This window comes from Anabrus simplex, chromosome 3 (genome assembly GCF_040414725.1).
Source record: "Anabrus simplex isolate iqAnaSimp1 chromosome 3, ASM4041472v1, whole genome shotgun sequence".
Lineage (NCBI taxonomy): Eukaryota > Metazoa > Arthropoda > Insecta > Orthoptera > Tettigoniidae > Anabrus > Anabrus simplex.
Genome location: NC_090267.1, coordinates 372,885,061 through 372,900,844, shown reverse-complemented (window position 1 = coordinate 372,900,844; position 15,784 = coordinate 372,885,061). Strand labels below are relative to the sequence as shown.

The window sequence follows — 15,784 nt, the reverse complement described above, 5'->3', positions numbered from 1 at the left end:
CGCTGCGCCATCAGTGTGTGCGCACTAGGGTGACTAATTTTTTGTTCGGTGGGCTTGTTAATATTTAAGTAAAAAACAAGGAGTGATGGTTTTGGAATCAAAACAGATTATTTGCAGGGTGAAAATTATAGAGGATCACCACTACATAGCATCATTGTTGAAAGTCATGCTTAGGGTAGATTGCCATTCCATACACTGATCAAGGCAAAGTCACTTGGTAAAGTGCTTATAAGACTTCATGAAATTGTACCTGTAATGAACCTCATCCTTGAAGCCAGGTAAGGATTCGTGCTTCATTGAGCATGACAACTGGTTTATCACCTTCCTTCTGCATTGCCATCACCACTGTCTTTGTCTTTCTGATGTTTAGGTTGTACCTCTTGAACTCTTTACTCCACCTTTGCAGTCTCTCTTCCATTTTCTCTTCTGATTCACTCCACATGGCAGCATCATCTCTGAATATAAAGGCTTGTAGGTCACCATCTCCCTTTCTTTTAAGTGACTTCATTATGATATCCAACATGATGATGAATAGAAGAGGTGACAAGTGACCAACCTGCTGCACCCCTCTTTGTTTCAAACAAGCCCAGAAAACCACCTCCTACTTGAACAGACCTTCTGTTCCCTCTCTTGCATCTGCAGTTCTTTCATGTATTTCCAAATTTTTGCCCTCTGTACACTGTCATAGGTTTTCTCAAGGTCCAAAAATACTAAAAACAGAGGTTTTCCTTCTCCCATTATTTGTCCATCAGCATCCAACTGCAAAGATGCGGTCTGTAGTTGCCCTTCCTGGGTTAAAACCTTACTGTTATACTGGGAATGCTGCCGATTCTGTTCTCTATGATTTTTTCCAATATTTTCAGACCATGAAACAACGGTATAACACTGCGATAGTTTGTGCATTTACATCCGCTTCCTTTCTCGAATAGCATGTTGAACAGTCTGTACAACCACTGCTCGCAGCATATTCACACTCAGTTCATCTATGCCTACTGTCTACTTCTTTCCTCTTACTCTTGAATGCCTTCTCGATCTCCAATCATGTGATTGCTAGTTCATTGTCTCGACTTGACTCTTCTCTCTCCAATGCTTCAGTTTCTGTACCTCCGTTCATTAGCTTCTCAAACTTCAGCAGTTGTTTTCCTTCCAGGTTTTTTTCTTCTAAAGACATGTGGCCTAATGATGTTTTTGCAGCCACGTCTGTCTACCCCCATATGTGCATTCAGGTCTTCAATAATAATAACAACAACAACAACAACAACAACATTTTCCTCTCTAATTACATCTTCCAGATCTTGACAAAATTTCTTGTTGTCTTCTTCACTGCAGCCACTCTGTAGGACATACACTTGTATGACTATATTTAGTGGTCTTCAGCTACAGCATCAGTATCTTTTCTGAATAAGATTCCAACACCATTCCTGGCCTCCTTTGCTTGTCCATTCCACTCCAGTACAATTTGTACCCTTCCGTAAGAGTCCTATTTCCTTTTCATTTCCATTTAGTCTCAGTATCAATATTTGTCTCCTGTCCGTCATATCTTAGAGTTCTTTCCAGTCAGTGATAGAATGTTCATAGTTCCCATTCTCACTTTTTCTCCTCTTACAGGCTTGTCTAGCTTCAAATTCTGTCGGCCATCATACCTGACAGATCTGCTTGAAGCTTCTTTGTATCCGTTAATACTTCTACTCCGAGGCTTATTCTGTCATTGAAAACAGGTTAAATGATTATTGCCATTGGCTCACTAGGCCTACCGTGGGTCGTTGTGTTGTTTTTGTTTTTTGTTTTGTTGCCCGCCAATATTCTTGGGAGTCTGATTGCAGCGGTTGTCTGCTGAGCAATGAGGTTGCTTCTTCCCTACACCACCTTATCATTGAGTAATGTGTGATTGTGCTGTGTACTCGTGTAGATGGTGGGGAAAGGGAAGATAGGCCGCCGAGTGCTTCACTTGCTCCTGCATACTGTATAACGTTTACTCACAAGTCGAGTTTCCATACGTATGACTTAGAAACATTAGTGTTTACTTTTTTTGAAAGAACACTTAGGACAGATATATTACCCTTGAGTATGACCTATACGAAAATGATTGAAATGACAAAATATACCCCAGTACAAGTTGGTGACAAGAGGTATTATGTTTAGAAATTATTGTTTGCTTGAACGTAATGAAAACAGTTTTACAACTGACACCTTGAGGCTGTAGGGAATAACTTGATTAGATGTTTCAGAATATTTACTGAGACCAAGAGTCAGCAGAATCTAGTAGTCAATGAAAATGGTAGTGAAAGTAGTGCGAGATGATCTGAGGCAACCTGTCATTGGGGATGTTTTGTCAAATTAGTAATAGATCCTATTTTGGAAGGTGCTGTAATTTAGAAATCTATCTCATTTCTTTATTGATTTTTCTTAAGTGTTAAATGTCCTTATCACGTATTCATTTTCAGGTGTTCGAGATTATATCCACATTTATGATTTGGCTGTTGGACATATTGATGCTCTGAAAAAACTCCTAGAACCTAGCTTCTCCCGTTGGAAGGTGTACAATCTTGGTACAGGAACTGGCTATTCTGTACTAGATGTGATCAAGGCTTTTGAAGAGGCCTCAGGAAAGAAAATAGCATATGAAATTGCACCTAGACGGCCTGGTGATATTGCATCGTCATACGCAGATGCCCAGTTAGCAAAAAAAGAACTAAACTGGGTTGCAAGGAAGACTCTTCTGGATATGTGTTAGTATTGTTACATTCATTCAGTATACTTTTTTTAAACATAGATGTAATTGACAAGTACACAAGAACCTCATTTATCCAGCCCTCATTAATCCGGATCTCCGATTTATCCGGATCGAAAATAATAAAAATTTATTTTTACTTGTACCATTTTTTTTTTTTTTTTTTACGGGATAGATTCTTCTTGAATGTCTTTTCCGCCAAGGATAGTTAAGGACAGGAATTGGGAGTAGGTCGGCCGCGGTCTATCAAAGGTACCATCCCAGCACTCACCTGGAATTTTTAATGGGAAACCGTGAACTCTTCTGAGTTCCTTGACACATTTGCACGCATTCCCGGATGCTTGGACATAGATGTGAACGACGTAAATGACTGGTTGAAAAATGACTGTAATTCAGGCTACAGCATAATGGCAGATGAAGAAATTGCCTCTTGTTCTTCGGCAGGTAATGACGAGAGTGATGGTGAATTCGAAAATGAAACCAGCGCTCCATCAGAAGAAAATGATTCATGAAGATGCAACAGTGCAACTGGACAAACTGATGGCCTATTTAGAATCCCCGACTGAAACCACACCGGCAGAACTGATGTTAGTAAAACATCTTCGTGATCGTGCTGCGCGCAAACGCTATACAAATGTAAAACAGAAAAGGCTCACACATTATTTTAGTGCATAAAACAATCATAAATGTAAGAAAAGTGTTCTTATATTTTTTTTACAATTGAAAAAGGTATTACCTATGTACTGTACTTGTTTTTCAGTTTTCCTGATATCCAGTTTTTCGATAATTCGGATCAGTTCCGGTCCCAGTTAGGGTACGGCCACACTTGCGTGTTTTCCCGCAGCATGACTGCAGGAAATCCCGCGCAAAAAATGCGCAGCATTGACTTTAATGGGACTGGACACGCTTGCGGGAAAAAGACGCAGCGGGACAAGAGACAAGGCGCGTCTTCAAGGTCGCCCGCTCGAGAATGGGCCGGGGTCCATTTTCTTTGCGTGTTTCACGCTCTCCTGCTCAGCAGTGCCTGGCCACACTTGCGGCAAGAAGACGCTGCGGTTTTGTTCATGTTTAAAACTTAGGAGAATGTTAGACAGTGTACTGATAATTTTGGAGGTACAAAGGTACCCGTGCCTTTACGACACAAAGGACAAAGACTTCAAAAACAGGGAAATGAAAAGAGATGCGTGGTTAGCAGTAATGGCCACTGTTTTTGGGGAGACGTGGAATGAAATGGATGAAGAAAGGAAAACAGCTATCGGTAAGTAGATCTATTATTATTATTATTATTATTATTATTATTATTATTATTATTAGGAGCAGTAGTATTAAGTTATTTATTCTTATCCGTGACGTATGTGATAGTCCGAGGGAGACTGTGTCTTTTCCAATATTTAATTTGAATACACAAAGAAGTTCTGAATAACAAGGGGCTGCTGACCACGATGCACTAAACAACGAACTACAGTCGAACTTCGATACGTCGAATTTTCGGTAACTGGAAGTAATTTTAGTTTTCCGACGACCGGGCGAGTTGGCCATGCGGTTAGGAGCACGCAGCTGTGAGCTTGCATCCGGGAGATAGTGGGTTCGAACCACACTGTCGGCAGCCCTGAAGATGGTTTTCCGTGGTTTCCCATTTTCACACCAGGCAAATGCTGGGGCTGTATTGTAATTAAGGCCACGGCCGCTTCCTTCCCACTCCTAGGCCTTTCCTATCCCATCGTCGCCATAAGACCTATGTGTGTCGATGCGACGTAAAGCAACTAGCAAAAAAAAGTTTCCCGACGGTATCGTATCTATTTTATATGTTACATTTGTTCTATAATTCGAAGTTCTATTACTCGAATATTTCGACAACTCCAATAAAATGATAGACTTCCTTTCAAAGATTTGAATTTGTACGTACTGAAAAAAGAAAATGAACTAGCAAGATAACTGTGTAGTAGTTATATAAAATAGACACAATGCAGTAGAATCGATCAAAACTTGCACAGTATTAATACGATAGCATTACACCGTAGCTGGTAGGCCCGAACATAATAAGGGTAGCTATAACGTAAGTAGCTACTTTGCTGAAGAGAAAAAAAAAGAAAAAATAATTCCATTGTAGCCTATAACATGTTCATAAATTTATTTTGTAGCAAAAGAAAGTAATAGCCTACCCATATAATTTACCATCTACAATCATATTTAGTTTATGTGTGACTCCCTATCAACAGGAGGGAATCACAACACATACATTTATACATACAACAGTATTTCTACCTCCTGACTAGGCCTAATAAAACGCAGTACAATTCACTTTTCAAGGAGGTTATGTGAATATTGCCACGGCACAGATCCTTCAGCAGAACAGAAGTAATCAGTAAAATGATCCCTAACTGTTTTTCCACTATTGCTTCCTCTCGTTCCATGTGCAGGAATACTTTCCAGCGTGCAAGTCAGTGTATCATCGAAATTGTAACCATCTTGCTTTCTTACAAAATTACGCAGTACGCAACAAGCTTGAATGATGACATCTGCCAAGTCCACACTTACATCCATTGGACGATGGAAAATGCGCCATTTATTCGCTAAAATGCCAAAAGAACATTCTACATATCGCCGTGCTCTTGATAGGCGGTAGTTAAAAATTCTTTTCTCAGGAGTAAGATTTTTTGCGGGGTAAGGTCTCGGTACATTTTCACTGATGGCAAAGGCCTCATCGGCCACAAATACGTAGGGCATGGGTATTCCAGGAGAGTCATGTGCCAAAGTTGACGGTTGTGGGATACTCAAAGTTTGGTTGTAAATTTATTTCCCTAATTCAGTTGCTTTCAAGATATTAGAGTCCCCTTCATGACCAAATGCCCCTAAGTCTATGTATCGGAAACAGTAGTTACTGTCTGCTACAGCCATTAGTACAGCAGAAAAGTACTTTTTATAATTAAAATATTCGCTGCCAGAATTCCATGGTTTCATAATTCTTACATGCTTTCCATCGATGGCTCCCAAGCAATGAGGGAAGTTAGCTTTCCTCTCGAACTGTTGACTGATATTCAGCCAGTCTTCCGTGGTCGGTGGTTTCATGTATTCTCCTTTCATAGTCTCCCGTGTTTCTGCGCATGTATCACGAATAATGACAGCAATTGACAAGCGACCGAGGCGAAATTCAAAATGTAGAGAAACGAATCGAATTTCCAGTCCCCAGATATCTGCAACATAATGCAACAGTACTTAGTAAACACCACGATTGTAAAAATTATGTGTGTGCTTTAAAAGTTGGTATTGTATATTAATTTAATTTCGTTCCAGGAAAAGAAGTTCAAAAAAGATGGAAGAGTATGAAGGACAGTTACACGAAGTTCATTAAAAGCCAAGAGGGGAAAAGTGGAGATGTAGGAAATTCTAAGAAACCCTACATATTTCACAAACAACTGTCCTTTCTTCAAACCGTAATTCAACAACGAGAATGAGTAAATATGCTTATGTATTGCTATTTTATGTAGATATAATTTCAGAAATTTTATGCACTAAATGTTTTAATTAGTTTCGTACGATACATTGTAATAGTATGAGTTGTTTAAAAAACGCAATACCCACTTCACTGGAAAAAATTATAAAACAAAATTTCATACAAATTACACAACCGACCTGTTAGCGCAAATGGTTAACTTGCAACCATAAGCTATAGGCTGGGGAGGACTCGGGAGACGAGTGGTTTGAATCAACTGTCGGCCACCCTTGAAATGTGTTTCCGTGGTTTTCAGTTTCCACTCAATGGAAATGCCAGGATGGGAACTTCGATACAGACTACAGCCGCCTCCCTCCAATTCCTAGCATCTATCCCTATCCGTCACGGTTGATTCTACAACCTGGTCACGTAAAACAATAAATAACAACAAATTACACTGTGTAATGGATAATTAGGCTACTTCAATGAACTGTACAAATTATCTTGCACATTGTGGTTACTAAATGTCGGTTGATGTATTATTGTTTCAGAACTTCTGGAAACATGAATATTGCGGCAAATGTCACCTCTGAAACCAGGGAACCATCACAATTACGTGGACCATCACATAGATCAATGTCCGAACTAAAGGTATCACGTTTTCCAACCAAACGAAGACATGATACTTTTGAACAAGATATCCTCACTGTCCTCAAAGAAAATGCACGTCAGCCCACACTACAAACGCCTGATCCGGATGAAATGTTCCTTATGTTTCAACTTCCACTAATTAAGCAGCTGAAACCCTCCGATAAAAAGCATTTCCAAATAAAATTTATTCAACTTCTGCAGTCCTTCACAACACCTTCTGAACCTCAAACGCCTAGCTCCGTCTACGACACATCTACAGCCAAATCCCACCCTTCACCTCATACGCCTAGCTCCGTCACTGACACATCTACAGCCGAATTCCACCCTTCACCTACTTCAGCAGTCGACATTGAGCATCCTTCACCTCTCAACCAAATCAGCATACCATCTTCCGTAGAAACATCTGATGAGGACTCAATCATATCGTTCTTTCAATTGTAAGACCAAGACTCCCAACTAGTCATAAGTAAACAAAAGAAACATTTGTAATGTAGCATTACCTATCATTTGTAAATTAATTTGAATTTGAAAATAATAAAAACTTACCGTAATGTCAATGCGAGTTTTTCTTCCTCAGGAATACATTCCCGCAGCCTTGTGTTTCTTTTGCTGATAGCATTTTTCAACAAACAGAAAAGCAGTTCAAAAGAGGTCACGGACATTCTGTAATACTCAAAAAATTTATCTTGGTTGTCTTTTAGTTTATTGTGTAGGAGCACAAATTGTCCACTTGATGACCTGTCACTTAATATAGGGTGGATCCAATATTTTCTTTGACACCGATGACGACGAAGAACAACTAACGCAGCACATAACGCAACAATGGAGTTATTATTTAAAAATGGAATGCCTTCCACATGCACAGCAATGGGGATGTTTGGCTATGCACAATATACAACATACTAATAAAATCACGCCGTACAAACACGCAAGTGTGGCCACGTGTCTTCGTCAAGCTGCGTGAAAAACACGCAGAAATCCAGCGTGAACAAACCGCAAGTGTGGCCACCCCCTTAATCTGGATAAATGAGGTTCTTGTGTAAATTTAAAGAAAGAGAAGAAAGTGCTTGGTGTTTTAAAATTCCTTGTATCAATTGCAAGGAGTAGCAGAGGGAAATGAAACAAACTACATTTATCTGTCAAGATGAGATTGCATTGTGCCATCTGACACATAGACAATGAGGCAGGGATGGTGATTTTCAGTGTTCTGAAATCAGAAACTTCACATTTTGATTTGAATATTTAGCATTTTGTAGTGTTTATACATTTGTAATTTAATGTTTTATAGCATTCTGAAGTAAAATAATTTGAGTTCATTCTGATAGATAGGTAATGTCTTTCTTTTAACCACACCCGGGCGACTGGAGTGGGACATTGATGATGATGTTGATGATGATGATGTAATGTCTTTTGATAATACTAGGTTGAAACTGCAGTCACATTTGTGCAGAGCTAATAGTAAAATAAAAATGCATCAAGTATAATAAAATTGTGCATTTATAGGCTAAAGAAAGCATAACATAGAAGAATGACCAAATTTATTTTGATGTAAAATCAGAATATTATTTTTACTTCTTTTTCCTGAGACGTTTCTGCTTTTCTGCTTTTAAGACCTTCATAAAATTAGAATACAAAATGTTCAAAATTAACTGAAGTTATATTCATCAATCAGTAACACTCTTCAAGGAAATCATACAAATTACTTGAATATTTTGTTCTGTCATGTGTGTTCTAACACTTACAAATTATATTTACTGGAAATATCTTTTAACATCTACAATGTTGGTGGAACCCCAAATACATTGCAGAGCTAGGGTAAATTCTGCACGACATTCCAAGGATGCACAAACTCCTTGGTTTCCAGAAAAAGAGAAAAGAAAAAAGAAAAACCATAAAATGGTTTATTCGAAGTAGTTGTCTATTTCATATTTATATTTTATTTTATCATAGATTTCACATTTTCAGTTAATTTCAAATTTTATTGCATATTCAAGGCACAACATAAAGTGGTTTACATGTCATAAAAATTAAAATACAGGCCTTTATAACATTGTATGTAAAATTGCTATTGCTGAAAATCACCACCCTTAACGATGCTGTATAATCAACCACTGGGTAGAGCTATTCCTTGTCCTCCTAACACACAGATAGTGAAAGCGTTCAACGTGACCACTAATACCTTCAAAGAGACTGGCAGTGACTGACCACCAATTGCTGGACTCCCCAAAAATTGTACAGGTAGGACATGTCACGTCTAATGACGCCACAAATTTTTCTCACCACAGAAGCGGTGTACAGTAATACACCCATTCGAACCAAGAAAAAGAAATTGATCTGGAGAAGTCAGGGGATAGTAGTGGCAAAGTAACAAGTCTGCCATGGTCATTCCATCTATACAATTTTAATGGTAGAATGGTACTCGGATTCAACACGAGTACAGTGGAACCTCGATTATCCATTCCTGGAAACTATGTTTTCCCGGATTACTTATTCATATTACGTGGTCCCTTGAGCATCCTAATTTAATATTTTAAAATCCTGCATTATCCACTCCTCAAAGAAACTATTTTCTGCATCAACTGTGCAGAAATTTCAGTTTCATCAACGCTAAATCCTCGATCAAGCGTTTTTCAAGAAGCAGTAGCTGTCTCATGAAAGTACAGCTATGATGTATCTGCGGATCACGGCATTAAAACCACGTCATTGTGGTAATTAGAGCAAGTAATGTACTAGGAAAGCGATCAGCGGTGAACGTGCATAAGGAGCCATCTCAGCTTGGAAATCGCAAAGCAGTGAATGGCCACAATGATTGGAAGAAGACAAAGTGCATTCAGACAGCTCTACTTGAAGATGGAACAAGTTTCGCCAAAAGTTCATACATATAAATCATCTACATTATTTTCTGGTTTCAATGTCTATCTTTGACTCTTTTTGATTGTATCACCAAACAGGTTTCTGGTGCTTCTCTCAGGGCACTATGTAGTCACTGGGCTTTCAGACAAGAATCAAAATTGCTCTTTCCTAATATGAATCTAGTATTTTCATATGATCCTTATAAAAACTGCAGTCGTTTTAAATACGCAGCGTAGCGTTTAAAAAGTTGGTACCATTTCCCATTCATACTGGCTTCTGCAGTGCGTCTCAACACGCTTCCCAGCTGAGCTCAAGGTCACAAATAAACCAACATTTCTGGAGTTCTGATGATTATTTTCTCTTTCCAATTGCCGGGCTGAGTGGCTCAGACGGTTGAGACGCTGGCCTTTTGACCCCAACTTGGCAGGTTCGGCCCTGGATCAGTCTGATGGTATTTGAAGGTGTTCAGATACGTCGGCCTCGTGTCGGTAGATTTACTGGCACGTAAAAAACTCCTGCGGGACTAAATTCTGGCACCTCGGCGTCTCCAAAAACCGTAAAAGTAGTTAGTGGGACGTAAAGCCAACAACATTATTATTATTATTATTATTATTATTATTATTATTATTATTATTATCTTTCCAATTAGTGATGGGCAGAATTGAACATAATGCATTTGAGAACTCTTGAGAATCGATACTTACATTCAAAACCATATTCTCAAGTTCAACGTAACCTTTAAAAGATGTAGCCCTAATTGATGTGGTAGGCCAACGAGACTTCCAGAAACTCTCTGCAAACAGTATATCAGTGATCAGCTTACACTGGAAGATTTAAAAAAAAGGGGGATTTTGCCATCGTGTTGGGTGTTTTTGTATCGATTGTGCTTTATTTTATTTTATTAGATTATAAAACTAAAAACTACTTGTGCCGATTGTTGTTTGGCTTGGTGTTATTTTTGAGATACTTTGATGAGTTTGGCTGATCAAAGTTGATGGTGTGAAATAAGTTTTCATGGGAAACTGATCGAATTTTCCATGGCTAAAGTATCAAGATTTTTAACTCGTGTGATGACGATGATGGGCTTGTCACTCGCTGACCCGTACGATAAACACTCCAGTTCCATGAGAAAATTTCCGCATTCATTTTCAGCCGTGATTGAATTTCTCTTACTATATCTCGTAAATATATCGTCGTCATCGCCCGCTACTGGTTTCCAAGAATATGTTTTTCTCCTGCAGTTCTTAAAGTCTGTTAGCCCTGTGGAGATATCGCTGATGACTGATCAAGCCAATCTTCGCATGAAACATGCGGCCACATAGGTTGTATCTGAAGGTTGATAGACCGGGTGAGTTGGCCATGCGGTTAGTGTCGCGCAGCTGTGAGCTTGCATCCAGGAGATAGGGAGTTCGAGCTCCACTGTCGGCAGCCCTTAAGATGGCTTTTCATGGTTTCCTATTTTCTCACCAGGCAAATGCCGGGGAGGTACCTTAATTAAGGCCACGGCCAGTTCCTTCCCACTCCCAGGCCTTTCCTATCCCTTCACCGCTGTAAGACCTACCTGTGTCAGTGCAATGTAAAGCAAGTTATAAAAAAATTAATAAAAGGTGGGTGGAGGACACGGTTGGATCCGACATAGTTTCCACTTTTCATGGGTTTCAATTTCTTGTCTGCGACAAGCCTGCTCAAACAGTGAGACACCTTCTGCAGTAGCTTTGCGCCAAAGAACACTGTTTTGTGCGGTTGTTGCCCAGATGTTAGCATTTATGCTGGTGCTATTCAGAGTCTTCTTAAGCTGGTCTTTAGTACGTTTTGTAGGAGCACCTTGAGGTCTTTGCCATGACCAATCTCACCGTAGTAGGCAGTCTACTGTCATTCATACACTGGACGTGCCCAACCCGTCTAAGCCGATGAGTGATAATGAAGGCTTCTATGCTGTTCATATGTGCCTTGTCAAGAACTCCAACATTGCTTACGTAGTCATCCCATTTGATATTCATGATGGATCTAAGTTTCTGCTGATGGAAGCGTTCCAGTTTCTTTGTCATGGCAGTGAAGTGTCCAGGTTTCACATCCATATAGTAATGTTGTTACGACTACAGCTCAGTACACCATGAGTTTGGTGTATATTTTGAGATCCTTATGAAAGAAAACTCACCCCCTGCGGGTTGGGGACGCATATGTAGAATACACCCGCGGTATCCCCTGCCTGTCGTAAGGGGCGACATAAGCGCAGACATGGATTGTGGTTTGGTATAATGTGTTGGACGTTCTGTGGATGGATGGGGCTGAATACATTCACAGGTAATCCCTGCCTGTCGTAGAAGGCGACTAAAAAGGTCATGTGGCCATGGTCCCCCTCTTTATTTTTTATTGTTTTTTTTGAAGGTTAGTTGTAGACCATTTCAGAATTTTTGATGTGCGTGCTGCTCGGCAATGGACCTCCTACGTGTGCGACTACGCTAGAAAGCCCGTGTCAGTAACCACCCAGGAAGCGGCGGCAGGGAGTGTCATGTACCGTTGCAGTAGTATCCGCCTGACAACACAGGTCTCCGCACAGCCGAATGCCAGAAGGACATATTCTTATTAATTATTTTTATTTATTTTTACCTATATTTAGTGCTCTGTACACGCTATGGGATACATGATATTGCGGGTGACTGGAGGAAGGGAGTCCTAGTGCTCATTGCCTCAGTCCTCCCTTATTAGGCATCGTCCAACATCGGACGCGGGGCAGTACCGGCTATGACCAGGTGGGTATTACCTTGGCTGCTTGGTTCGGCTACAGAGACCCCTGATCGGAGTGGGTGGCATTCGGGGAGGATGATTTCAGGCATGGCGTCGAAACAACTTCCGCCTGCCTCCTCGGTTAGTTCACTACCCAAGTCTTTAACTTTTGATTCTCTAAGGGTAACGAACTCCTTGGGAACAAGTGCAGCGTATTAGTCTGGGTTCCAGCTCTTCCCTAGGTTCCTGGTTGCTACCAGAACTGATGGGCATGATTTCAAGCTGGTCAAATCGATTCTCTTCAGTCGACACATCAAAGGTGTTTACGGCGAACTTGAGGATCTTAAGAAAATGCGTAATGGTGGTTTGCTTCTGAAGACGAGTACTGCGCTCCAAGCAGATCGGTTGCTTAAGTGCGACCACTTTAGCGAAATCCCCGTCAAAGTGAAAGAGCACAAAACCTTGAATCTGGTTCGTGGAGTTATTTTCCACCGTGATCTCTTTCTGAACACTGATGATGAATTGATGGAAGACATGAAGCACCGTGGCGTGACACACGTCCGGCGTATCACATGCGAAGTGAACGGTGAAGACATTGCCACAGGTGGGTTCATGGTCTCCTCCAAATTGTCAGTGTTGCCAGAGAAAATCAAGATAACAACCTGTCGTTGGGATGTGAGGCCGTACATCCCACCTCCCACGTGATGCTATCAATGCCAGACATTTGGACACATGATATCTCGTTACTCGAATCAGTCCGTGTGTGGTACATGTGGGAAAGTAGCTCTCGGCGCAGAGGAGTGCACAACTCCGTACAAGTGCACTAACTTCTCTGGTCTTCATTCTCCTTGAGATCGGAACTGTCCGACCTATCTGAGTGAGAAGCAGATCCAGGAGATCAAGACCCTGGATGGTCTTTCCTACCAGGAAGCGCGCCGTAAGTTTAATTCTCTGAATGCACTGGCCAAGACACTAGACTTCAGCATGATAGCACAGTCCCTCCCAGGTTCGTCATTTTCCATTGCAATACCTTCCCAGAAGATTGCTGCACTCAAGGCGGCAGTTGCTCCTGTGAGCAACGCCGCAAAGAGAACGAGCTCAAAGGCGGGTCCATGGAGGGGGTATCGTCGACCAGGGCTGGGAAATCACCTCCAAGCCCGTCTAAACACGAATTGACGGCGGGTAAGAAGAGCACCCTTACAAAGCGTTCTTCAACATCTACAAATGGGGCCTCACGCCCTCCACCCGGAGGGTCTGATTCTGCGCCAGCGGGTCTTCCTCCTGGAAAACCTGCACGCTCCCCTCGTAGGAAGAAACCCCGCCCCCGGACTATGTCGAAGAAATTCAAGGCGTGCATCACCTCGTCACCAGACGCATTTATCTCCATCTTCGGATGGGGATGTGAGTGTAGGTTACGTAGCATTGCATTGCTTCTAACCTACAGTGGTGCCAACTATTACGGATTGTCCGTAATTAGTACGGATTTTACCTCACGATTACGGAATTACGGTCAAAGGGGAAATTATTACGGAAAAGCTGACATTATCAGGAAAAATAATTTTCAACGGGAAAAAAGAAAAGAAGGCAAAAGGCTCGAAAGGATTGAACATTTCTCCTAAATCGTCCTCATTTCAATGCTTGTGAATTGACAGTGATACTTATTCGATCGTGATTTCCTTTTGCTACCCATAAGCATTGTAAAATTCATTGTGAATGAAAGAGCTGAAGCGCTGCTCTTCTCCACTATAAATCCTTCAATAATGTTGTATTTGCTGTGTTAAGTGCACTGACAGTTGACAAAGATTGAGAAAGAAGTGAGGCCTACATTAAGCACATCTGCACTGGAATCGCTTATGGTTCAGAAGACGAAAATGCCATCAGAGTGGGAAGGATGCTTCAAGAAAACCTACACTGAAAAGCTGCTGTTGCGTGAGAAACAAGCTACAAGGAATGTATTATCACATAACTAACAGGTTGTGTGCTAATGTTATTGTGTATTATGATATACTTTCGGATAGATTGCTAAAGGGAAGGGCAAAAGGGGTGTCATTATCAAGAAGGGGGGAGCATGCTTTGGATTTGACTCGAAATTTTTCTCGGGGGCGAAGGGCGATTACTGATAATCCACATCAAAGGTTGGCACCTCTGAACCTAAACCTCAGAAGTCCACACCCACACTATGGCACTGTTACAATGGAATTGTAACGGTTATGATAGGCATCTTGCTGAGCTGCGCCAGCTCATTAGCAAGTATTCGGCGAGTATAGTCTGTATTCAGGAAACAAATTTCAGATCAGGTCATCGTACAGTCTTGAGAAATTTTCGACTATACTCGACAGAACGACATTATGCTCACCGGGCTTCCGGTGGTGTTGGCATTTTTGTCCGTTCTGATACCTACAGCGAAGAGTTTCCATTAAGGCTGTAGCCATTCGTGTTCCGCTGCCTGTCATAGCAACAGTGTGTAATGTTTATTTTCCACCAGGCCAGCCTCTTAACATAAATGATGTCACTGATCTTATAGATCAGCTTCCACCTCCCTTCCTCTTGTTGGGAGATTTTAACGCCCATCACCCCATATGGGGCTCTGAGATGCCATGCCCCCGGGGAAGAGAGCTGGAAACATTAGTAACAGAGCTGGATTTGTGTATTTTGAACACAGGGGAACCAACTCACATAGACGTAAGTTTATGCAGCCGAAAGTTGGTTCCGCTGTTTCGGTGGAACACACACGACGATCTTTGTGACAGTGACCATTTTCCCATCATCTTTACTTTGATGAAACATAAATCCGTCGAGGCTCCCCCTCAGTGGATTCTTAAATATGCTGATTGGACAAAGTTCACATCCCTGGCTGTCTTTAACTCCGATACCACGCGGACTGTAGACGGCGAAATAACTTGCATAATAAAGTTATCCTTGCTGCTGCTGAGGAGTCCATTCCTTCCTTCTCAGGGCCTCCTCGCCGAAAACTCGTTCCTTGGTGGAACGAATAAATTGCAGCAGCTATCAAAGAACGCCGTTGAGCTCATAAACATTATCGTAGGCAGCTTACTGTGGCCAACTTGGTAACATTTAAGAAACTCTGCGTTAAGGTGAGAGTTCTTATTTGCCAAAGTAAGAAAGCTTCGTGGGAGAGAGATGTGTCGTCTATGACATCACATACTCCGTCATCTCAAGTGTGGACTAAAGTTTGACGTATTTTGGGTATCCAAGGATCATCTTCTGTACCGGGAATTTCCTTTGCTGGCAGTGTCGTCACTGACCCACTCTCGATTGCTAACCATCAAGCTGGTCATTTTGCGGATGTATCTGGCTCGGGGAATTACCATCGTGATTTCCTCACTCTCAAGCGGGAGGCAGAATGTCATCACCTTAGTTTTGCCACT

At 41.3% G+C, this 15,784-nt stretch overlaps 1 protein-coding gene across 4 annotated transcripts in view; it reads left to right on the top strand.

Moving 5' to 3' along the window:
• Gale (UDP-galactose 4'-epimerase) overlaps window positions 1-15,784 on the top strand; it is a 145,747-nt gene that overhangs the window by 78,285 nt on the left and 51,678 nt on the right. Inside the window, exons 7-10 of one of the 4 annotated variants that reach the window (XR_011017938.1) lie at window positions 2,445-2,729; window positions 3,492-3,989; window positions 6,026-6,186; window positions 6,716-7,450. Coding sequence is in view for 2 of the 4 variants with exons in the window: in XM_067143318.2 (XP_066999419.1) it covers window positions 2,445-2,729; window positions 6,716-6,717 (287 nt within the window). In the remaining 2 variants the exon portion in view is untranslated. Of the gene's footprint in view, window positions 1-2,444; window positions 2,730-3,491; window positions 3,990-6,025; window positions 6,187-6,715; window positions 7,451-15,784 lie in introns of those variants that run through there. The other 3 variants (XR_010859539.2, XM_067143318.2, XM_067143317.2) reach the window with 3 other exon arrangements.